Source organism: Macaca fascicularis, chromosome 3, assembly GCF_037993035.2.
Source record: "Macaca fascicularis isolate 582-1 chromosome 3, T2T-MFA8v1.1".
Classification (NCBI taxonomy): domain Eukaryota; kingdom Metazoa; phylum Chordata; class Mammalia; order Primates; family Cercopithecidae; genus Macaca; species Macaca fascicularis.
Window position 1 is genome coordinate 125,312,252 of NC_088377.1, and position 25,127 is coordinate 125,337,378.

A 25,127-nucleotide genomic window follows, 5' to 3' on the forward strand; every position below is an offset into this window, starting at 1 on the left:
AATGGAAGATTGGATGTAACAAATTTTCACCTGAAAATGGTATAGACTTAGTAAAACTGAAGAATGGGAAGGCAGGGTCCAAATACTGTTATGAAACTGAAATCCATCTTGTTTTTCAACAAGAGTCCAGTGGGGCTTCTTTGATAACCACTGAGCATCAACGCAAATCATTAAACACTAACAGATTAAGACTCAGAAAGGTCCAGCAGAGAAAGAAAGCAAGTCTAGAAGAATAATAGAGCCAGGTGCCCGGAGAAAGAGCGTGTGTGGCAGCCCCTCCCAGGCTTTAATCAGCAGTACTGGCCTGTGCTTCCATGAGTAATAAAACTCAGTTTAAAAGAAAAAAGAGGTGTAATGAAACCAAAACAGAAGCAGACACTGGGGCATGCTTACACACACACACACACACACACACAACTCTACCATTAAGGAAGAAAAAAGCTACAGTACACCTAATTTTTCCAGTATAGATGCCAGATTGTTTTTATTTATTTTGGAAATAAACTTACTGTGCGCCTGAAGGATTTTGTTTTACTTATGATTTCCTGTTGTCCCATATGCATATGTGTGGTGGGTGTGAAAGGAAATGAGTGAGTAATCTGTGTTGGGCCTCTTTTTCCTTTTTGATCCTGGTACCAATCAGCCAGCCAATAGTGAAAGTTGAAAGACAGTCACAAAATTAACTGCTCACTTTTAGCTATAGATTAGAAAAAACAAACAAACAAACAAACAAAAAACCCCAAAATAACAACAACAACAAAAACACACAGCAAAAGAGAAAGGTGGACAAGTTTTGTTTCTTTTTTTTTCTTTTTTCTTTTTTTTAAGAGGAAATCTCCCTCTGTCACCCAGCCTGCAGTGCAGTGGTACAATCTTGGCTCACTGCCACCTCTGCCTCCCGGTTTCAAGCGATTCTTATGCCTCAGCCTCCCAAGAAGCAGGGATTACAGGCGTGCACCACCACACCCAGGTACTTTTTGTATTTTTAGTAGAGACAGTGTTTCTCCATGTTGGCCAGCCTGATCTCGACCCCCTGGCCTCAAATCTCGGCCTCCCAAAATGCTGGCAGTAGAGGTGTGAGCCACCATGCCTGGCTTATTTTATTTTCCAATGGAAATAACATCAGTAAGTTTGATAATAATAGTATTTTAGTTGTGATGATCACACTCTAAGTTACTTGCAAAAGAAATGTTAATTCTTTGGAAGAGTTCCTGGGTTTGAATTTTCCCCAAAACCTTATTGCTAAATGTTTTAACATTTGGATTTACAACTTTGGAAATTTCAGAAGGTACGTTCAGAAACACACCAGCCATCCAAACAGGGCCAAGACATGGTTTCACAGTACTTTGCCAAACACCTGCATCAAGCCCACCTTCTCCTGGGCCACAATTTTCTGTTATTAGTTGGGGGAAATGAGGTAGGCAAGAGCAATTTCCCAAGATTCCCAAGAACTAGTTTCACATGCATGTGTCTTTGGCCCCAGTCAATCAGAATTGGGGCTGACTTGGTATTTGTCATTTCCCATTGATAATCTTACAAGAGTGGGAGAATTTTCCTCCTCATGGACTTAGCTAAACAGCTGGCAGTCCTTTTTCATGCCAGAGTGCTTTTGAGGCCAGCATATGAAACAAATGCAGCAAGCGCATTAAGGAAATTGAAAACAAGAGTAGAGCTGTATCCTTGGGCATAATTTGGGCATTTCAGAGAAAGAACATCAGTTACCCTGAGTGTCAAGGTAGCAAGGATTGATGGAGACACGCCTGTCTTCTCATTCCTCTGAACAATTGCTGTACACACCTGTCATTCTCTTAAAGGAAATGACAGAGTAGTTGTCTTATGAACACTTATACTGAACCTCTTCTACTAAATTATGGGTAATGGTTTTGAGATGTTGACTTTTAACCCCAAGGATTATATTGTCACTGTAGACTTTATGTTGAGACTTACACTACACATTCCAGAATTTAAAGTCAAAGTACTCGCTCAAATCACAAATGGAAAAGGCCTGTTGGCAAAAGTCCTGTATATCATCCCTTGACGTGAAATCCTTACTCTTCAGGATCTATTTGAAAATACATGTTTCCACCTTATAATGTAAATGCATAGGGTTTCTTTGGGAAAACAATTCCACAGATGCCTCGTCCAAGGTTTCTCTTCACTGGTGGCCTTTGGGAGAGCCAAGGAGATCCTCCCTACATCCTAACACATGTACGTTATTAAGAGACATACCTAAAGCCAGTGATTCCTTCATCTACTTTTCACTTAACTTTTAGTTGGTTAGGATTCAATCATAATAAAGTAGCTCCTCCCAACTTGGCATTACTGAAAACATCCATACTTTTTGAGTAGAGTTATTTTCTCTTTCAAGGCCTGGTGGCTCATAGGGATATGGCAAAAATTTGCATTACCGTGTGTGCAGCAGCTGATAAGGGTGTCCGCTGCACCGGAGTCCTTCGATGACTGCGATTGTCCCAGAGAACAATCTGGCCCGAGTAAGTCCCACCAACCACCAAGTTAGGATGGAAACGGGCAAAGCAGACTGACATCACAGAGGACTGTCAGGGAAAAGGAGAGAGAAAGAGATGCACTGTGAAATGGTTGTAGATGGCTTGTTTCTTCCTGAAAACAGTTCATCACATAAACTCAATACATCCTGGAAAACAAAAAGCAATTTAAAGCTGGGACTGTAAATGTGCATAGTTACTAAGAAATTTTGTACATAGGCACGGGACTTTCTTGGAGAGGCAGACCAATGGTTACTCCTTGCAATCTGAAATTTTAAGTCCTGTCCATTTTATTAAATAGGCATAAAACCTATCTTAAGTACATCATTGTTTTGTGGTCTGTAAAGCTTGCTTTATGGACATTTCCCATTTGTCACATAAAATTGCAACAGAACTAATATTAATTCTCCACTAAAGCCTTTACGAAGCAATTTTTTACTTTGAGAGCATGGCCACGTCAAATTACACAATTTGCAGTGTTGGTAAAGGCAGAGTCATTCTAGCTTCAAGGGCTTTAAGATGAGGTCTTCGTTTTGTTTTTGCCTTAATGTAGACTTCCAGGAAGTATACTGACCTCAGACTGATCCAACCGACTCCTCCCAAAATTCCCTCACCTCCCATGGGCATTCTTCCTGACCTTAATTCTGCCCACTGCAGAAAATTCTGAATGTTATTCCTTGCCTATTTTAACAAACAACCAGAAATGGATTTCAGTCCAGCTCTCCCATGGTCTGTCATAGTCTGTCACAAATGTGGTTTCTGAAGCCCCACAAAAGACTACTGGGCACTACATTTTGTAGGAAATTACTTAGCTGACATAGAACCATAATGCACTTAAAGTCAGACAAGTTACTGTTCCACATCTGCTAAGTCCATTTTGATTCCTACAGTACTTTTCATATTTGCATTTATAAGCTAAAGTAATTGTTTTTAGTCAATACATTTCATGCCTTAATTAAATTAAACGAAGTCACTGAGAACTTACCATGTGTAAAGAAGGCATTTTACCAGGAATGGTAGGAATAAAAGGGTGGTCATTGCCCTCAGCAAATTTGTGCTCTGGGAAAGGGAACTAAAAAACATGGATGCAGATGAACAGATGGGCTACTAGTCCATACGGTGCCTTTGTGGAAAACAGAAAAAGGTATCCTCTGCAGAAACACAGTCGTATGGGCAGGTGCACGCCTTGGCAAATGGAGAGTAAGAGGATTTTCATCCCCACGTGTCCCTTTGGCTTGACGTTCTTGTGCAGAGCACAACGTGCACACCCAAGTAGCAGCCTTGAATGTGATACACGCTATGACTAAATTGTAGGAGCATGTGGAGTGTGTGTGTGTGTCTCTGTGTGTGAGGGGGATAGATGGAAGGAGAAGATTTGTTTTAGTTAGGGAGGGGGAGAGGAGGCTGGAAACGGTGAGACGGTTGGAAAGACCTCATGGAAGAGGATGAATCACACCTTGAAGTATACATGGAACATTCAAAGACTGGAGAGAAGCAACAGGCATTCCTGAAGGATAGAATAATGAAGGAAAAGGACCAGAGGCAGCAAAACGAGACTTGTGAGCAGCTCATAGTCTGTTTTGACTGGGAGGGGACTTGCATGGAAGAATCAAATCATAAGAAGTGTGGCTAAGAGATTGCCTGGGCTAGAGAGCAGAAAGCCTTGAATGAGATTATTTGGAATTTTTTCTGTGGACAATGGTGAGAAATCACAACTTTTGGAGCAAATGAGTAAGAGGATCCAAGGTCATAACGGATACACCAGCAAAGTAGTAACAAAAAAACCCCAAACAAAAACCTAAGACCTCTTTTTGACTAGTAAACTAAACATCTATTAAAATAAAACAGAACAAGACAAAAAACAAGAAACCAAACCCAGATCTCCTATCAGCCTAAGGCTTCCTAGTTAGAAACAGCCTCAGATACTCTGAGGGAGAATAAAGAATGTAGACTATTTTTCAATGTCATGTTTCCCTACTTTGAATGATTTTCAGTTTCAATTCCTTGAACATGATTCAATGGAGAACACGCTCATGCCCCAATCTGGTTTTCATAAAGTTCAAGAATAACTCTCAATAATGATACTGAATTAAAGAAAAAGAAAATAATGCTGGTCAGCTTCTTGTCTTACACATCCCACAGAAATGATTCTTAGCTTTCAATTGATGAAATTCTTATGTTGCTGGAGCTATGTTGGAAACTTTTTTTTAAAGCTTCAGAAAGATTTAAAATTATCCAGGTGGTATCAACAATTGAATTTACCAAAGCTCAAATCAATATGGATAAAGGAATGTCATTCAATTTTTAAAATGCAGAATTCAACCACTTGATTGCTTCTGTGTTTCAGCTAAATCCCAGCAAATATCCCTCCCAAGCTTGTACTGTTTGTTGAGACTAAACCAGAGGAAAACCAACGGTGCAGGTATTTCTATAAAACTGAAACACATAGTTGGCAATCAACTAGAACCCAACCCCATAGGGTGGCAACTCCAAAACCTACTTGTCCATTCATTAATTTGGTCATTCTTCATTCAATCATTCATCCAACACTTACTACCAACAAAGGACTACTAAACCATTTCAAAAAATTTTAAATATCACAAAAGCCCCCAATCTCAAATTCAGAGTTTTATTTAAATTTGATAAAAAGTGAAGTTAATGCTAAAAAAGAGTAACACCAGCTTGCAGCACCAGAGTTCTGCCTCCAGAGTCTACTTTGTTTTGCTGAAAACCTATTTTTACAATATATCCATGAGGAAAAAGAGTAGACTTTTTTTTTCATTTTCTATTTGGAAGATGAGGTATAGTTATGTTCATCAATTTCACTTATATCTTAAGCTCAACACATTAATTATAATATATGTTATATGTACTACATGACATATATGTTAAAATATATACAGATATGTTTACATATCTATTCTGCGTTCAACACAGGTATCCAGGGTATACCACACTACGCACCAACACTATTACCTGATAGTGTTTTACTATCAGGTAAAAACACTAGGATAGTAAGATCTCAATGACCTAGATGTAAACTTGAGATTCAGTCATTTCACAAGATATCTTTACATACCCTGATGTTTGATGTAATGGTGGCCAACATTTGGATGAGTGAGTTAATTTTTTATTTTTCATCCAAAAGTTTCCTTGCTTTGTTATTCTATAAGAATATATGTGTATAGATATTTTTATAGTCTTACCTACAGTTTGGACAATGAGAGCTCCTCTTTTAATTTGGAAAGTCTACATCAACAATCCTCAGAGTAAAAGATCTCAGAAATCTTTTACTGTTGCAACCCCTTGCTGTTACCACAGTTACCTATGTAGTCATTGCTGTTGCTGCTAATTGTCATAGAATTTACTGACTGTCAGTAAAAAGAGCAAATGATATCATCCTGTCAACTACCTTTATTTGGTTAAAAGTAAAAAAGCATTTCAGAAAAATTGGTTGACACTACTAAAAAATGTGGGGATTTTTGTCCTACATTTTTAACAGTACATTTTTCTGGAGATAAAATCTAAAAAATCATTATTAGTAACACCATTGTTATTTTTAAAAATTTCATTACTTCCCTATGCAGTTGAAATTTTACATTAAGTTATTCAGTGTTATAATAAAGCATTATTAAACTAAGACTAACAAAATGCAGACAAACAAAATTAACTGAAAACAAGAAGTTTCCTAGCCTTGTTATTCTATAAGAATATATATATGTATAGATATTTTTATAGTCTTAACTATTTCCTATTCTGTTTTATTCCTTAAAATGTTAATGCCTTAGAATTACTTTGGAAAATAACGTATGGCCTTTAAAAATTCAAATCAAGCTGGGTGCAGAGGCTCACACCTATAATCTCAGAACTTTGGGAGGCCAAGGTAGGAGGATTGCTTGAGCCTAGGAGTTTGAGACCAGCATGGGCAACATGGTGAAACCCCATCTCTATAAAATACTTAAAAAAGAAAAATCAATCAAGTAGTTTATGTGAGTGGAAAATAATTATAAAGTTGGTGAGGATTTTTCGATAATGTTAACTAATCAAAGTAATCTTTCCTGACGCTACAGTTGAACTCCATTTTCACAAGGCTATTGATTTCATTGATGTGGCCATATTGTTGGTCAAATCAGGGGCTCAGAAATATGATGAGGTCATATGTAACAAGCTTAATGAAAAGCTGGTAAGACTGACTGTCAATATTCCAACACATATAACACAAAGACAGTGTTATATCAGGAACCACAATTTCTAAGAGGGCAAGCATCACATTTTGCTTATTTGCACAATATGTTCCTCCCAAGTTCGGACAAGCAAAGTTTTGAGACTATATTTTGAAGACCAAGCCAACTCTATTGACAGTTTCCAAAGTTTTTAGCAGATGCCTTAGACGAAAGGGTTTATTTTTTTTTTGGAGACGGAGTCTCGCTCTGTTGCCCAGGCTGGAGTGCAGTGGCCAGATCTCAGCTCACTGCAAGCTCCGCCTCCCGGGTTTACGCCATTCTCCTGCCTCAGCCTCCCGAGTAGCTGGGACTACAGGCACCCGCCACGTCGCCTGGCTAGCTTTTTGTATTGTTTTTTCAGTAGAGACGGGGTTTCACTGTGTTAGCCAGGATGGTCTCGATCTCCTGACCTCGTGATCTGCCCATCTCGGCCTCCCAAAGTGCTGGGATTACAGGCTTGAGCCACCGCACCCAGCCAAGGGTTTGTTTTTTAATCCTGAGCAGATGGCCCAGTTACTGGCCGCCTCTGCAAAGACAGACCACCTCCTTATCCATATAGCCACATGTTCACTTGCACATGAGCTGACCCACTAAACAGAGTTCCACCTCTTCATCATCTATTTAAAGACAAGTCAGTTTAGTTTACACCATTCACAGGGAATTCCACAGAGATGAGGGTGAGATTCAGCTTGGAATGTCTCCCTTCACTCACCGCACACCATCACTACATTCAATTCAAGTTAGCCCAGACCCGTCTTTAAGTGGCTGTGGAGGCTGTTTTCTATTTTGTAGAGCTAATCCAGGCCAGCTTAGAGATGGTACTTCCCCTTAACCACAGACCCAGATGCCCAGGGTGAACAACCTTTGGTCATTCCTGGCTGGGAAGCTTACCCTCTGGGCTCCCATTTGATCTGGTTGCCTCTGACCTTCCGTGCATGGCACTCTGCCCACTCCACAGCCATCATGCCTGGGTGGGAGAAATAGGGGTTCTGCTTTCAAAAAGCATCTCCTATTTCAAGTACCATCTCTTCTGGGGAGACGATAGTCCTCAGGGAGGGACTGGTCATATTGTTGCCATATGCTGTTTAATGGTGGCTGATGTTTTATTTGCCTAAAAACAAATGCTTCACTGTCAGAGGGCTTTGAGGCAGACACATCAGATGCTTCTAGCTACTAGTGAACTAGTATGTATTTCTGCCAGTACCTAAAAAACCCACAAAGATATTTCTTTTGTTAATGGAAAAGTGTATTTGGAGAAGACTGCTGTTGAAAACCCCTCCTATAGGCAATCATGTAGCACCAGGAATTTGGCAACATGGAAGGTGTGAAGCTGGTCAAGACGACATGAGTCATGGGTCAGGCACTTAACTTTAATTGAGATGAAGGGAAAGGGTCTTTTTTCTTTATATTATTATTATTATTATTATTATTATTATTATTATTATTATTGTTGAGACAAGGTCTCGCTCTGTAACCCAGGCTGGAATACAATGGCACAGTCACAGCTCACTGCAGCCTTGATCTCCTGGGCTCAAGGGATCCTCCTGCCTCAGCCTCCTGAGTAGCTGGGATTACAGGCACATGAAACCACACCAAGGTAATTTTTAATTTTTTTTTTTTGTAGCGATGTAGCTATGTTGCCATGGCTGGTCTCAAACTCCTGGGTTCAAGCAATCCTCCTGCCTCAACCTCCCAAAGTGCTGGGATTACGGGTATGAGCCAACATATCCAGCCTCTTTTTTCTTCTAAAACTATCCCTTCCTCTCTCTAAGTCTCTGTCCTGGGGTGCACAGGCTACTCTTCTAAATTCCAAGAGGAGTAAGCATCTACCAAAAGTTATCACCCCATTAATGTGGGGATGCCCAGGAGCAAAGATTGAGTTAGTTACCTGCTCCTTCTTGACACTGTTTATACTAAGAAATAAAAAGCAGCTGATTCTAAAATTTGATTTCCCATAGATTAGAAATCTTGATAACCTTTCTTAGAATTCCTTGGAATTTTCATGCCTTTCAGTATTTAGACCCTATCATGTGCCTTGTCCTGGTTTTTATGCTGAGAATACAAAGGTGGTATGCAAACCACAAATAACATACCATTTCACATCCACTAGGTTGACTATAATTTTTTTAAAATGGAAGTAAGTGTTGGTGACAATGTGGAGAGATTGGAACACTCATTACAATGCTTGTGGGAATGAACAATGGTGCAGCCACTCTGGAGAATTGTCTGGCAGTTCCCCAAAACATTAAATATAGAATTATCATATGTCCCACCAATTCCACTCCTAGGTATATACCCAAGATAATTGAAAAAATATGTCTTCACAAAAGCTTGTACACTAATGTCCACAGTGGCATTATTCATAATAGTTAAAAAGTGGAAACAACTCAAATGTCCCTCAACTGAGGAAGGAATAAACGAAATGTGGTAAATCCATACAATGGAATGTTTGGCAATGAAAAGAATAAAGTACTGATGCATGCTATAGCATGGATGAACCTTGAAGTCATTACACTAACTGAAACAACTCATAAAAGGCCACTTATTATATGATTCCATTTACATAAAATGTCCAGAATACGCAAATCCATAGAGTTAGAAAGCAGAGTCGTGGTTGCCTAGGGCTGGGCTTGGAAGGAATGAGGTATGACTACTAAGTACGGGGTTTCTTTATGTGATGATAAAAATGTTCTGGAATCAGACAATGCTAATTGTCCAACTTTGTGAATATACTAAAAAAACACAAAACTGTATGCTTTAAAAGGGTAAACTTGTGGTTTGTAAAATATATCTTAATTGTTAAAAGCGTGCAGACATATTTCTGACCTCATGAAATTTACCAACTTTATTTGTTATCTTCAAGACAACTGTGTCTGGACTGCTTGAATCCTCCTTTCCTCAAACAATTATTTTTCCCTCTTCCCTTCTTTCTGAGCATCATCTTCAGTTTCTACTCCCTGAGAGGCAGGGAGGTAGAAAGGGAGGACTGGCTGACCCAGAGTCCCAAGAACTGACTTTCTGCTCTGAAACCCTAGTAGCTGTGTGAATCCTTTAAGCCCTAAGTTTGTTGGCATATTTGAGGGACATTTTTCAAATTATTTATTTTCTAAAATTGTGGTGAAATATTCATAACATAAAATTTGTTACCATCCTAACCATTTTCAAGTGTATGGTTCAGTGACATTAAACACGTTCACGTTGTTGTGCAACCATCACCATCATCCATCTCCAGAACCTTTTGATCTTCTCCAATTGAAACTTGGTACCCTTTAAACACTAACTCCTCACTCCTCCCCTATCCCCCATCCCCCATCACTCTTCATCAGTCTCTGGTAACCACCATTCTACTTTCTGTCTCTACAAATTTGACTACTTGAGGTACCTCATATAAGTATTATCATATAATATTTATCCTTTAGTGATCAGCTATTTCACTTAGCATAATGTCCTCATGGTTTATCTATGTTGTAGCATGTGTCAAAATTTCTTTCCTTTTTAAAGCTGAATAATATTCCATTGTACGTGTATACCACATCTGGTTTTATGCATTCATTCATCAGTGGACACTTTTTGACTATTGTGAATAATGCTCCTAAGAACACGGGTGCACAAACATCTCTTTGAGATCCTGCTTTCACTTATTTTGGGTACATACCCATAAGTGGAAATGCTAAATCATAATGTAGTTCTATTTTTGATTTTTTGACAAACCATCACGCTGTTTTCTGTAGCAGTGATATGGTTTGACTGTGTCCCCTCAAATCTCATCTTGAATTTCCATGTGTTGTGGGAGGGACCCAGTGGGAGGTAACTGGATCATGGGGGCAGGTCTTTCCCATGGTGTTCTTGTGGTGGTGGGTGGGTCTCACAAGATCTGATGGTATAATAAGGGGGAGTTCCCCTGAATGAGCTTTTATTTTTATTTTTATTTTTGCCTACTGCCATCCATGTAAGACATGGCTTGCTCCTCCTTGCCTTCTGCTATGATTGTGAGGCTTCCCCAACCAGGTGGAACTGTAAGTCCATATTAAACCTCTTTCTTTTGTAAATTGCCCAGTCTTGGGTATGTCTTTATCAGCAGCGTGAAAACGGACTAATGCAAGCAGCCGCACCATTTTACATTCCACCCATAATACATAAGGGTTTCAATTTCTCCATGTCCCTCATCAACACTTGCTATTTTCTGTTTTCTGGTTTTTTTTTTTTTTTTTGCTTTCTTTTTAGTATTAGCCATTCTAATGGATATGAGGTATCTAAGCCTTATTTTGTTTTGTTTATAACAGGAGCATAAGAGTTCTTACCCTACCTATGGAACAGGCATTTTCTTTGCCTATTTTCCCTGGGGCTGTTGGAAGATTTGAATTAGGTAATATAGTTTAAAGACAGACAAACAATATATTCCCACATAGAATTAGAAATTACTACCTCCTGATTCGAAGAATCATCTCTAAACACTACAAGTGGTCCAGAGTACTCCTCTTGCTCAACAAATCTTTCTCCAGTAATTTCAGTAGTAATTATTGGTCCTGTCCTGATGATGGAGGTTGTCCTGATGATCTAGTAATACATGTTACTATACCATTTATTATGTGGTTTAATTATTTTAAGTCCTTATTCTTGACAGTTTTTTCATACCTTGAATTAGAGCTAGACTCTATTGATCTGTGATGTGACTTTACATCTAATTATTATTTATTCATCATTTACAGGTACCCTTTAGACTATTTTCTAAATCAGTATTACTCCAAATTTGCCTGTAACTTAGCATCAATTGGGGGGGCTTTAAAAAATCTCAAATGCTCAGGTCACATCTTATACCAATTTAGTCAGAATTTCTGGGGGTGCGACTGGGACATCAGTATTTTGCAGTCAAATGTGAAAAGTACTGTTTTAAATTAATGGTTCTTAAGCTTATCTGAATAAAAAAAAGCACTTGGAGAGTTCATTAAACACACAGATTGGTTACCAGAGGCTGGAATAGAAGGACTGGGGAGATATTAGTCAAAGGACATAAAATTTCAGTTAGACAGGAGGAATAAATTCAAGAGATCTACTGTACAACATGGTGACTACAGTTAATAACAATATATTATATATTTAAGAATTGCAGAGTAGATTTTATGTGTTCTCACTATAAAAAATGATGTGCATATTAAATAGCTTGATTTAACCCTTCCACAATGTATACCTATCAAACAAAACACCATGTTGTATACAATAGATATATACAATTTTGCTTGTTAATTAAAACAAACAAACAAAAACCAGAAACCCCTGGGTCCTCACTGTGATATACTGAGTCAGAATTTCCAAGGTAGACATCTAGTGATCTGTGTATTTAACAAACACATGTAGGTGCTTCATATCATGCAGAAAAATGAAAAACACGGTTCTAAAACAATTAATTCGTGGAGTATGACCCAATATCATTGTGGGATAAGTTTCCTTCCGGGTCTGGATATTTGCCTTATGGAATCATTTGTCATTTTCACAACCAGCCCAACCGAGAAACTTACGATATGTTCCTCTGCTAGAATACCACAGCTTAATTTCCTTCAAGGTTATTTGCTAGTTTTTTTTTTTTTTTTTTGAGACAGAGTCTCGCTCTGTCACCAGGCTGGATTGCAGTGGCGCGATCTCCACTCACTGCAAGCTCCACCTCCCGGGTTCACACCATTCTCCTGCCTCAGCCTCCTGTGTAGCTGGGACTACAGGTGCCCGCCACCGTGCCCGGCTAATTTTTGTATTTTTAGTAGAGACAGGGTTTCACCGTGTTAGCCAGGGTGGTCTCGATCTCCTGACCTCGTGATCCGCCCGTCTCGGCCTCCCAAAGTGCTGAGATTACAGGCGTTGGCCACCGTGCCTGGCCTATTTGCTAGTTTTTACATCTCTCCTTGTATCTCCTCTCCACTGAAATAATTAGGCTCTCAGAAAATGATAAATAAAAATGAAATGAAGGTTTAGGTCCCAACTTCTCTTCAACATCACTCTCCATGTAGACACTAGGAGTTTTCTTGTTTATTGTCAGGAATGCTACTGAACATTATCACTGTCACCCCCAGCTACATGGCTATTTACTTGTGGCCAGCATTCCAAAATTTTTGGGCACTTACTAAATAAGTGTCAAGCATATACTACACATCGCTGTATCAGTCCTACTAGGTGGGTAATTTTGCCTATATTTTTTCCAATTAGGAAACCCAGGCTCAGAGAAGTAAGCCACTGGCTTAAGATCAAATTAATAGTAAGTGGCAAAGTCCAGATTGGAACTACAGCTTGGGTGACTTTGACACCAATATACTGTGAAAACTTGCATCGGTTGAATTCAAGTGCCTCTTCTCTTTGAGATACGCGTCCTGCCTGAGCACCACATTTCTTACTTCCTCACCTCTGTGGGACTGGTAGTCACAGGCTAAGCCTCATGCATACCCACATGGCAGAGAGGGCTTGTGGGCTCCCTCCCTGTTACAGTGGCCTTGGCAGTGAGTCTCTGACGTCTCTCCAGCTGGGTTTCTGCTGCTGGTGTAGAGATCTCTCACCTCACTCAGCTCCCAGGCTATCAGTCGGGACAGGTGACAACAGAGCTAATTAGTACCAATTGTGGTGATATTTACCATGAGGTGGGTACTTCCTGCTGGGAACTGATTGAGACCAATTAATCATTTCAGGAGAGTCTAATGAACAGTTAGCAGTTTGGAAACCAATTGGGTCACTCCTGACAAGCTCTGCATTGAGTGTCACTTTGGGAGAAAATGCTTTGTTTTCATCTTGTCACTACATAAACAAACCAAAAGTGCCATTACAATCCAACAAGTTCTTTTGAAATTGAATGTGTCTATTCTTCAAAATAATTATGTGAATTATTATTTATTATTACGAAAAGTGAATAGGGCCGCTATTGGGTGCTTTAATAAAAAATGGAACTTCTTAGAGATATAAACACAGGACCTGAGGAACATTCTTCTGAACTCAAATGATATGAAATAATATACATACTTTTTACACAGTTGTCTCATTGAGAGATAGAATAATCTTGGGCAAAATGGTCACATTTTGGAAATAAAAGGATGGCTTGCATTTAGGAAAAAGTTCAAAAATATCAATATCTAACAATAATGCTCACTGAAGCATGTTCAGATCAAAGGTGGGTTTTTCAGTACTGACTGCCAACAGTTCACCAAAGTCTCTCGTCTCTTTTTTAGAAAATATAAAACCCAAGTTTCTAGGCCTAGACTGGAATAGTGATGTGGTACAAGGCGAAGGCAAACTTTGTTTTATTTATAGAGATAAAAAATAACAGGAAGAGATGAAGATGAATATATGGTTGCCTTTGTATGTTAAAAAGCAACAGTTTTCTTCAAATCAAATGTCTAAATCCTGCTTAATTAAGAGAAAGGAAGCTGATATTTGGATATGGTGTGTGTTGACATCCACCCCTTTGATTTATGAAAGTATGAACTAGAGAGAACAGATTACTCGAGACAGAAGAAAGAGTTCCAATTTGACAGGAAAAAGTGTAGGCAGCATTAACTTCGGTGCTTGTTAAAACATGAAAGATTAGTAGCAAAAAGGGAGGGAAGACTTGTGAATGTCTCCATTTTAGGATCTTCAGAAATGTTTGGGGTTTCTGAGAATGGCTAACCCAACCACATAAAAGTGACGCTAAGGGAGTCAGCCACACGACTTCTCTAAGTCCAGAGCTGGGACTGCTGTACGTTGACATCAAACCATCTTACTTGAAGTGTAGCCACAAATTAAATTTATTTTTATTGAAAAAGTACTAAGTCCTTGCAAAGGAGGAAAATACAGCATTCAAAAATATGGTACTTCCTTCTCGTTCTTGACAGAATAAGCATGTAAAAGAAGAGCCAGCTTCTTAGTCTGTGTTCCCTTCCTGGGCCATATAAAAGAAGCAATAACATTCATCAGCTACAGAATCCAAGAGAAGAATTCAGTTATCAGGTATTATTTTTTACCAGCACAATACAAAAAAAAAATAAGCTAATCAGATTCAGAACTGTTGCACTGTCAAGAATGTCTAAAAACAATTTCATGATACATGTGTCCTGCTTTGGACAATTTCTTTTTGAATTTGTAGGATTCGGGGTTTGTCGTTTGAGGAGGCCGAGAAAAAAAGAAAAAAATTCAGTCTCCATATGTCACTCAATCCCTTGCTGGTAAAATAAATCTACGTTTGGAGGATCCACCCAAAGAGTCATGGACTAGCCCACATTAGATCATTACCAAGGCATTTAGGTCAGAAATTATAGGGAGACCATTAAAAAAAAAAAACAAAAAAACTTAAAGTGTTCCACTATGCACAGCGTCTTCACATAGTTTTTCTGAATAACTGTGGTGGTTTTGCCAGCTGTGACAGTACACAGAAGCAGCTGGATCATTCTAAATTTAGCAAGAAAATAAAATAATTTGGCAAGAATATGTCCTTCTTCACATTAAAACTATGTGGTAAATATAAACCTTGAAGAAGACAATAAGAAGTGAAGCCCTACACCCAACAAAGCAATGAGGCGAAAGGTAGAAACAGTGTTAGTTGAAGATTTGTCTTTTGTTATTTGCCTAGAATGACTTAGACATGCTTATGCCTAAGGCACAAAGATGAACCAGGTGACCTCTAGGACTATGTCTACCTTGATGGTTCTATCGATAAACTGATACTTTGAAGTACTAAAAAGAACTTGAAAAAACTGAATTTAAGTGCTAGTACTATACGATATATGGAAGGGACAAGGGTAAACTTATGTCTTAAATTGTTAACCAATCCCAATTCTTACCAAGCCCTCAATTTCTACACCATTGTTGTGTCCACCGAAGAGTCTTTGAAGTTTTGCAAGAGACCCATAGACCGAGAATGGCTGCAGCGTAGAAAGGACCAGAAATGTGTCCTTGTGGGTTCATTTCTAAGCTGAAGGCAATTCCCTCTTACCACAACATTTATGTGTACTTGGAAGATCAACAGTCAAATGGGAATCAAATTCCCCAGAGTTCAACCTGAGCTGGTTTTTAAAAGGACAAAATAACAAACCAAGAGATAAAGAAAAATATGTGAATAAAAATTCTGGGGGGATCAAATGATTAAATTTACAACACTTCAGGGATTTTTCTCAGTCCACAAGGGAAATACTATTTTCAATCATAAGACGTAGGCTGTACACATTAAGGGGCATTTACATAGAGGCTGAAATTTCCAGTTCAGGAAAAAGAGTCTAGAGGCATATTAAAGACCATCTGTCAGTAGAATTCTATTCTGAACCATGTTCTTCATCGAATTTATATGTGAGATATTATGGGTCAGCTAGAATAAATGTGATAATAAATTCCTAAACATATGTTAGATTACACCCAATGTATGTGTCAGTCAATTATCATAATAAAAAGCAACATTTTGCTTCATACAAATCTAACTTAAAATGCACAAGGGCAGTATTTTTTCTTTTCTCTAAAAAAGAAAAAAAATGAATTTATACAAAGAATAGGAACAGATTTCCCAATAATTTGTGCTTTGTGCATAGACTTGTGATGATGAGTCTTTTATCTTTGGAATTGTTGATTGGTGAGATTCACAAAGTGCCCGGTGCAATTCTCCAGGAGTTGAAAAAAACGAAGGTGTTCAATGATCCTGCGGAGCCAGGAATAATATGAAACCAGATAATGAAGAGTTAAGGAAAGCTTCTGAGCCTGCTAATGAACTCCATCCTGCCCTGGTAAGACCACCCTCCTTTTAAGTAAGAGGTAATTTAATATGCATCTAACTCAGTTGTGTTTGGGCTTCATCCAATCTATGAGTATCAGTGTGATAAATTATAATGAATTGTCTGCAATACTTCACAAAGTGACTATAACAGACCTGAAAAGCAAGATCCGTAGCTTGATTTTCCAGCTTCCTTTGAATATTTTCTGTCTCATTCCTGTTAGAACATTCCAAAACTTGAAAATATTTCTTACAGCTCCCTACACTGAAAGTTACGTGCTTTGAGCCCCATTTGATTAGATCCACAGTTGTTGGCTGTCTCTATTAAATCAAGCCCCACACTTGAAAATGACACCAACAGTGAGACCAGCCAAGTAATATAGCAAGAGAACTAACATGACTCCTTTAGTTTCCAAAGGGTTTCTTTACATGTTAATTTCCCTTTGTAATCCACAGGGTGTGCTGGGAAGTAGGTTAGTGAAAGGCACTGGGTTCCTATTTCAGATTCTGAAAAAGCAGCTGCAACCTTACGTGTCTGCTGGGAGAAGGGGCACAAACTGAAAAGGGAGTCAGGAAACTCACGTTCTGGAAAGGCTCTTTCTATAGCTGTGTCACTTGGTTCACGGGACTTAACTCCTTTAGGATGTAGTTTCTTCAATTAAGTTAAGGGCCACTGCCTGAGAGAACAGGTCATCTTCCCTTTCTTTAATGGCTGTAGGTCGTTCTAGCTCTTCAGAAAGCAAAAGCATGACTCTATTCTATAGATGAGTCCTCCTAAGTAAAAAGTTATTTGATTGTCATTAAGCTGTTTGTTTCCTGCTCTGGTCAGAGGACAGCAGCCCTTAAGGTAACATACAAAGTTTGTGGGGAAGGGACAGGATGTGATTTTTTCCCCTTCATCCTATTCATAGGATATGGATGCAGTGGAAGGATCCACTGGTACTCAAGACTGATTTTCTATGTGAAAATCATGTCAATTCTATTGGGCTTAATTTCTTCACGGCATAATAAAATGGATCTGTTGGAGTTGGAAGCCTCAGAAGGGCAGGAGATGGGCTTCTCTTCTCTCTGTGTTGTTCTTTGTGCCTAAGCCAGTTCCTAAGAGTTGGTAGGCATTAACATTAGTTTGCTCTTGCTGCAGTAACAAATTACCTGCTAATCCCAGCACTTTGGGAGGCTGAGGCAAGAGGATCACTTGAGCCCAGGAGTTCAAGACCAGCCTGGGCAACATGGCAAAAACCTGTCCCTACAAAAAATACAAAATTAGCCAGGCGTGGTAGTACATGCCTGTAGTCCCAGCTACCTGGGAGACTGAGGCAAGAGGATCACTTGAGCCCAGAAGGTTGAGTCTTCAGTGAGCCGAGATCATGCCATAGCACTCCAGCCTGGGTGACAGAGCAAGGCCCTGTCTCAAACAAAACAAAACAAAAACAAATTATGACACATTTAGTGGCTTAAAACAACACAAATTTATTATCTTACAGCTCTGGAGGTTGGAAGGACTAAAATTGAGGGGTAAACAGTGCTATGTTTCTTTTTGGAGGCTCTAGGGGAGAATCAACTACTTTGCTTTCTTTCCAACTTCTAGAGGCCACTCTTGTTTCTTGCCTCATGGCACCTTTCATCCTCAAAGCCAGCAATGGTTGGTTGAGTCTCTTTCTCACATCACACATTCTGATCCTGCTTCCATCCTCACACCTCCTTCTCTGAGTCTGACCCTCTTTGCCTCTCTCCCCCCCTTTCACTTATGAGATACCTTGTGATTATATTGGGCCGATCCACATAATCCAGGATAACCTCTCCATTTCAAGATCCTTAATTTGTGAGATTTTGGGGTACCCATAACCTGAGCAGTGTACACTACACCCTATTTGTAGTCTTTTATCCCTCACCCCCATCCCACCCTTCCCCAAGTCACCACTAAGGAACTTATTCATGTAAGCAAACACCATCTGTACCCCAATAACACACGGAAAATTTTTTTTAGAAAATCCTTAATTTAATCCTATTTGCAAAGTCCCTTTTGCCACTTGAGATAACATTCACAGGTTCCTGGTGTAAGAATAGAGATGTCTTTGGGGGGCCATTATTCTATCAGAGTGGTCAACATATACTTGATAAACTTGTAAATATTTTGAGAAAATGATAAATTAAGCACTTAGAAGTATGTATAAATTCAGCTGATTCCCACAGCTCATCACTAGCTGAAGTCATGGTCACATACATACTGTACACTTCCAGACAAACAATCTTCATACCCACTCAAGCTCATGCTCACCTGAGTTTATGTTTTGGCTTTAAAAATGGACTCTAGTTCTATTTCACTTTCTTTCCCCGATAGAATACAGTCTGTTGTGAGATTTTCCTAAAGAGGTTAATTTGAATTGTTTACTCCCATATTGAGACAGCCAAAGTTCCAGGCAGAATAGAGATTTAAAATTCCTTTCTACTTCCTATCTCATACTAAACCCCTTACCCAATTACCATTTCAAACAGATCAACCAACAAAAAAGAGAGGATAGTAATCTTCAGACTGAAGCAGAGACACACAGAGCATACTGTAGACCCACTAGCAAAAACCCAAACTCTGCTGTTATTTTGTAACCCATGAGTCACAGACCCTCTTCCTCCAAAATAAATCTTTCAAGTCTAAGTTACATTAACAGAACTACTCTCTCAGTAGAGGTGCTACCAACCATCACATCAATCACAATCCATACACCTTTTGTCAAAACTTTTTCAAATTTGTTCTCATGGCATGAAAAAAATGTAACAATAAACTTCCCGCCACTGTCCCCAACCCTCCTCCCACCAATGCAGATAAAATGTCAGGATGGTTTTGGCAGACCATAGGAACATATTTTCATTTTTTAAGTTTTTCAATTGTTTTGAAGCAGTGACATTTTATGCTGATCGGTATGTGTCACTTGGGCAAACTTCTACCCATTCTCTACCAGTACAATTACAGGGATCCCGTCTTATCTTTAAATTAACTGTAGCTTCAGAAAGACACGCCAATGTATTATATTTGCCCAATTATATTTGCCAGTTATAAAATGTATCTCATATATAACTGGTATCAAAGACTAATTAGGAATAATTGAAAGTTAACTGAACAGTACACTCAAGTATGTTGACAGAAAGATATGTATTGAGAACTAGATCGACACATACCACCACTTCAATATTTTCTACGTAAAGCCTTCTCTTCTTTTAAAATTGGCAATGATACCATATCAACAACAAAATTCACAGATTTACTTACTGATGGACTTAAGCACAAATAGAATATTTCTGTGTGGGCCACGAGGAAATAACTGCAAATTTCACAAGGTGCAAATTCTCCTGAGCAATTTTTCCTATGGTACTAGTAGGTCACTTAATATGTGGTGCCTACTTTGAGCACAGATAAATATCCTACAGTGGGTTTAACATAGCACATAACTCTCACTGAAGAATGTGAATTTCTCTGGGAAAATCTAGTTCAAAGGCAAAAAAAAAAAAAAAAAAAAAAAGCCCTCTACTTTATTTTACTTATTTTTTTTCCTTAGTTAATTCCATGTTCTTCAGCATGGGCCCTAAAATGAAAAGAAACTGGGTAAATTGGTACATATTAAGTATAGTTAATATCAAGAACTAGGGAAAGTAAGCACAAAATAAAAGTTGAATTCTAAATAACTAGACTACTTCACAGTCAAGAAATGTCACCCTTGGTGGTAATAACATCTTTCTTATGGCAAACGCAAGGTACTGTGGAAAGTTCTACTGTGTTTACATTTGTCAGGTCAAATACAGTGTTGAAGAAATTGGTAGAAAGGCAAAAAATAAAATAAAACTACCTTTTCCCAAGGCAATCAGACTTGGAAGGCAATAAGGATTCAATTTTCCTGTATGATTTGAATAACGAACTCAGTTTTCCACTCCCCTTCCAAAATGTAGATAGTGACTGTAGCTAAGCTGAAAGCTGTCACACATCTGGAAGACTATTTTAAAATACATTCAAAATGTTTTGATTACATGATGCCAAGCATCTGGCAATGCAAACTTCTTTTAGGTGTTTTTCTTTTACAGATATTCAGCCCTGTATAGACAGTCATTGTGCTAGATTTTGGGCTACTTGTTTTATTTGGACAACAAAAAAAATATGTATGCAAAGGTAAGGCTTTCCTTATGATTTTGATTAGGTAGGTTTAACCTAATGACATTAACAGAGTTGCCACTGATTCTTACATTACTTGAACCACCCTCTAGCTGGGCTCTCTCTCTACCCCCAAAAAGCCCTTCAGAGGCTTCTACTGGTCAGACCCTCCCCAGGAACAGTATCTCTCAAACAAACAGCGTTCACTCACTTGTCTAAATAGTAACGGACATTATTAGTTTCATTCCACAGCAAGGATGAGGAAAAGCGAGGCTTCTAGTTTTCCCTGCCTAATAAGAACCAGCCTTAGGAATACCTGTGGTTCACCAGTCATCCCCAAACATTTGCAGGCTCTTGAGGTAGGAGGTAGGTATTCTTCATGTGAGGTCGCCTCCCTCCTAATGTGAGCTAGCTCAGACTTCCAAAGCCCTTTTCCACAAACGAACCTAACCATTCCCACCTCCACTCCACCATCCACCTTAAGTCAGGTGACAATGCAGCGGCTGGGGTGTTCTGGGTAGACCACTCACTAGTTATTTGTTTTGTACCATGCATTCTACCTCAGATCACCTGTTCTTGCTTTTGACCTAGTGGGGCAGGGACAGATTCCTCAAAGGCAAGGAAAAGGTCGTGTTTATCATTGTGGCCTCAGTACCTAGCACAGTGCTAGGTTCAACAAATATCTGTTGAATTGCTCTGAATAAAATGTCGTCTGGAGAGGCCGAGATGGGCAGATCACCTGAGGTCGGGAGTTTGAGACCAGCCTGACCAGCATGGAGAAACCCCATCTCTACTAAAAATACAAAATTAGCTGGGCGTGGTGGCTCATGCCTATAATCCCAGCTACTTGGGAGGCTGAGGCAGAAGAATTGCTTGAACTCGGGAGGCAGAGGTTGCGGTGAGCCAAGATCACGCCACTGCACTCCAACCTGGACAACAAAGAGCCAAACTCTATTTAAAAAAAAAAAAAAAGTCATCTGCCTCAGTGTTGAGGTAAACGGCATTACATTTCAAACTTGAAATATAATTAAACAGGTAGCCAGGTTTGAGTTTAAGCAGTGTTCACGGTGCGGAAGGCATGAATAGCAGATCAGTGGGAGAAGTCTGCAGAGCTCTATTTGCAAAAGGGTGCTACTGGAACAACAGAAAAGACTGTATTTGTTATGAACAAGTGGAGTATCCAGCCTGTGTGTTTAGGCTTCCTTCAGACAAAGAATACACACTTTGGAGGAGAGAATCAATTTTGTCTCCTTCATGGAATATGCCCTGACTGCTGGCTTCAGTTCTGGAAGGCCCAGGACTACTCAGGGGTCTGGAGCATCATCAGCAACAATGGCGCTGCAGCAATGGAAACCAGCACCTAGTGATGGAGCTTGCTCTGGAGTGAGTGAGGCCAGCCCTCCAATGCTAATGGGGACAGGGCAGAGGGCAAGGCCTTGGGGCTTGAGTGCTGGAGTCATTGCAAGCTGCTTTTAGCTTCATGGGCAGTTATTGGAACCTTATTCATGAACACATTTGCAACACCCTCTGAGAACTCCCAGGAAAAACGTGAGAGAATGTGAAGACCCCGGAGGGCCTAAGTTTCAAATGAGGTGAGGACCAGAGAAATACGTTTTACACTGTTAATATGACTTCATTTAAAAACCAGTCTGCTGTGGCCTAGGAAAACCTGTATTTGATTGATTGCTAGATAGACAGATAGATAGATAGACAGAAAACAAATTTCATGTTATGAAGCAACATAATATTTTGCCGTCTTATATTTAATAGCATAATATATTGCTATTTAACTTTCAAATATATTTTAAATCAAGTATTTGAAGCAGTTTCATGACCCTCTGAGCAGAAAATATACCTAAGAAAAATGTAGAAAGTCTCCTAAAGGGTTAATTGTTCCAAGGTGGAGAATATATTTAAATTCAAAAATCTTTATGAAAACCAGCCTTCTCTTTAGGTTTTTTGCAAATAACAGCAATTGGTGGCTAATAATCTTAACCTTTAGTCAGTTTTCTGTTGATGAGAAATCAGAATCAGGGATTATTACTTTTCCAAAGAATGTTTAGACATCCCAGTGACATGATCACTATATAAAATATAATTCAAATTATCTCAGTTTAAACACTGACTTTGACAGTTAGTAAAATCATTTAATTTTCTACTATGGAAACTATTTTAATAATTTTAACCACTTTTTAGATTATATCAATTCTTTGAGATGAAGTACGACAGAGAAATGAAAATAATCTGCAAATTGAGCTCTACTGAAAAAAAATGATTTTCATTCTTCAGTAGGGATATTAACGGATAACCTTTCAAGCGCTTTTTTTTTATTTCTCTTCTTCCTCTACCTCTCCTTTCTTATACAGCTCAAAGAAAATCTAGCTCATGAAAGCAGACTCTAGTTAATGATCCCCTTCCCTCTGCTCTCTCCCATTCTCTTTCATTCACATTCCCAACTTTGCATCTCTCTTCTCATTTTCCTTTTTTCTTTCCGGGGAATGACCACCTCAAAGGATTAATTCAGAACAGGCAGCAGAAAATGGTAACAAGAGTGGGCAAATCAGGATGTGGATTTAGAATCAAGAGGTATTTTAAAGGAGGAGAGTTACTCAAATTAAACATATGTTAAGAATATGGGTTTGTTGTTCGTGGCATACCTGCTGCCTGTGATCCCACCCTGGTCAGATGAGCCTTCAAGGGCAGAGCATTCCCACGTGGAATAATAAATACAGCGGCTGGAGGGTACACGGATCTCAGCAGCTCTGACTTCACTGTAGGAACACAGGTGGTACTGACCTAGCTTAACCAGAGAAATGGATCATGGCCCCTCAGGCTCAGAGCCAGTGAGAATTCGGGCTCCAAGTAAACAGGCTTTGGGCATATATAAATTCTAATATAGGTCTTGGCATTTATACTATGCTTTGCTTCAACTGATATTGCCTGTTTTCCAAGGCATCATCTTTCTTACTTCGATACATGTGAACTGGGCAGTAAAAATCCATTAGTTTTCTTTTAAAAATACTACCCAGAGGCTTAGAGTGTTTTTTCACTGGGTTGATCTGCCATCAACCTAAGGGTATGGCAAATTATGTTATGCAGGTAACAATGGAAAACCTTACCCTACCTCTACACTTTCATTTCTCCTGATGTATACTTTGCAACTCTTCGCTGTCTCCGAATTTTGCACCCAAACCATTATTAATATGAACTAGTCACACATACAGCTCACCAAGGGTTTTCGTCAGGAACTATGCAGAATATAAAACACGAACTATATTATTTACCTTCCCATTTCTGTCCTCCCTTGCTTTAGAAGAGTTTTGAGGTAGAGAACAGTCAAGTAATATATTTATGGCTTGAATTCATTCCATTGGTAGGCAAGATTCAACACTCTTGGATCCCTCAGGGTAAGTATCCATGATACAGACGTTGTTTAAGAATTCGTAAAGGCTTTTAAGAACAAACATTTTAAATTTAGTTTTGGAATAATATAGGTCTGAAAGGCTCACAGAGCCTATTTCCCATTTATTTTGACATTATTCCTGTAACACAAATACTAGCTAACTAGTGAAATTTTAACAAAATAATGAAGGGTATTTTTTTTCTTTTTGCACGGTGTATGAAAAAAAGAGTACTTGCTAACTAAAAGAATAATGTGAGAAAATAAATAGTTTCTAAGTCCTTCAATCTTTGTTTTTGTTTTTGTTTTGTATTTTTTATTGGCATATCATAGTTGTACATATTTTGGGGGTACATGTGATATTTTGATACATGTACACAATGTGTAATGATTAAATCACAGTAGTATCAGTTTAGAGATATGATACACAGCCAACCAAATATTCTTAACTCTTCGTTAAAGCAGGCAGGTCCCAGATGTTTAATTACAAGTTTGAGTTATAACACAGCATTGGTGTTCTGTTTCACTTCTGTAACAGTGTCCCAAATCAGCAGCTGTCATATCAGAGGACCTGATATAGTGAAAATTCCTATTGACACAAAGGATAGTTTGGAGACTGTGATGATTTGTTTTTCAAAAAAATCATTTAATTATCCTGGTCTTCTTTAGTAAATCATATCTCATTTGAGAATTGGCCTTCTCTGTCCATGTTGTCTAAACTTGTGATGTTTTACAAACCTTGGCTCAAAATCCCTCATACAAAGGGAAGAACACATTGGAATGTTCTAAAGGCAGGAAATTTATGTAAAGCAGTTTTCAATATAGAGAAGTGATCATCCAGTGAAATTCTGTTCTGAAAATAAGCCAAGTACTCACAAATTTGACAAAGCACACAAAAAAACATGCAATAAAACATGTCAGGGTCATCGTGAGGAGTGTGACTGGGGAGAGCGGAGAAAGGCTCAGGTGGGGTTTTCTCTCCTCTGAGCATCTGCTCCAAAAGTGAAGTCTTTTCAACAAGTTTTTTGGAGATAGGTTGGCATGGTGTCATTTATGCCTGTGATAAAGTGCCTGGATTCTCTCAAATGCTTGCATCTTCCCCTGCCAAGTCATCATCCATTCCCATTTGTTTAAAAAATTGATTATTAGATGA

At 38.8% G+C, this 25,127-nt stretch overlaps 1 protein-coding gene across 14 annotated transcripts in view; it reads right to left on the bottom strand.

Annotated features, from left to right (window-relative positions):
* DYNC1I1 (dynein cytoplasmic 1 intermediate chain 1) overlaps positions 1-25,127 on the bottom strand; it is a 318,746-nt gene that overhangs the window by 68,557 nt on the left and 225,062 nt on the right. For all 14 annotated transcript variants that reach the window (XM_005550168.5, XM_045388826.3, XM_005550167.5 and 11 more), the window contains one exon: positions 2,409-2,555. In XM_005550168.5, coding sequence (XP_005550225.1) covers positions 2,409-2,555 — 147 coding nt within the window. The remainder of the gene's footprint in view (positions 1-2,408; positions 2,556-25,127) is intronic.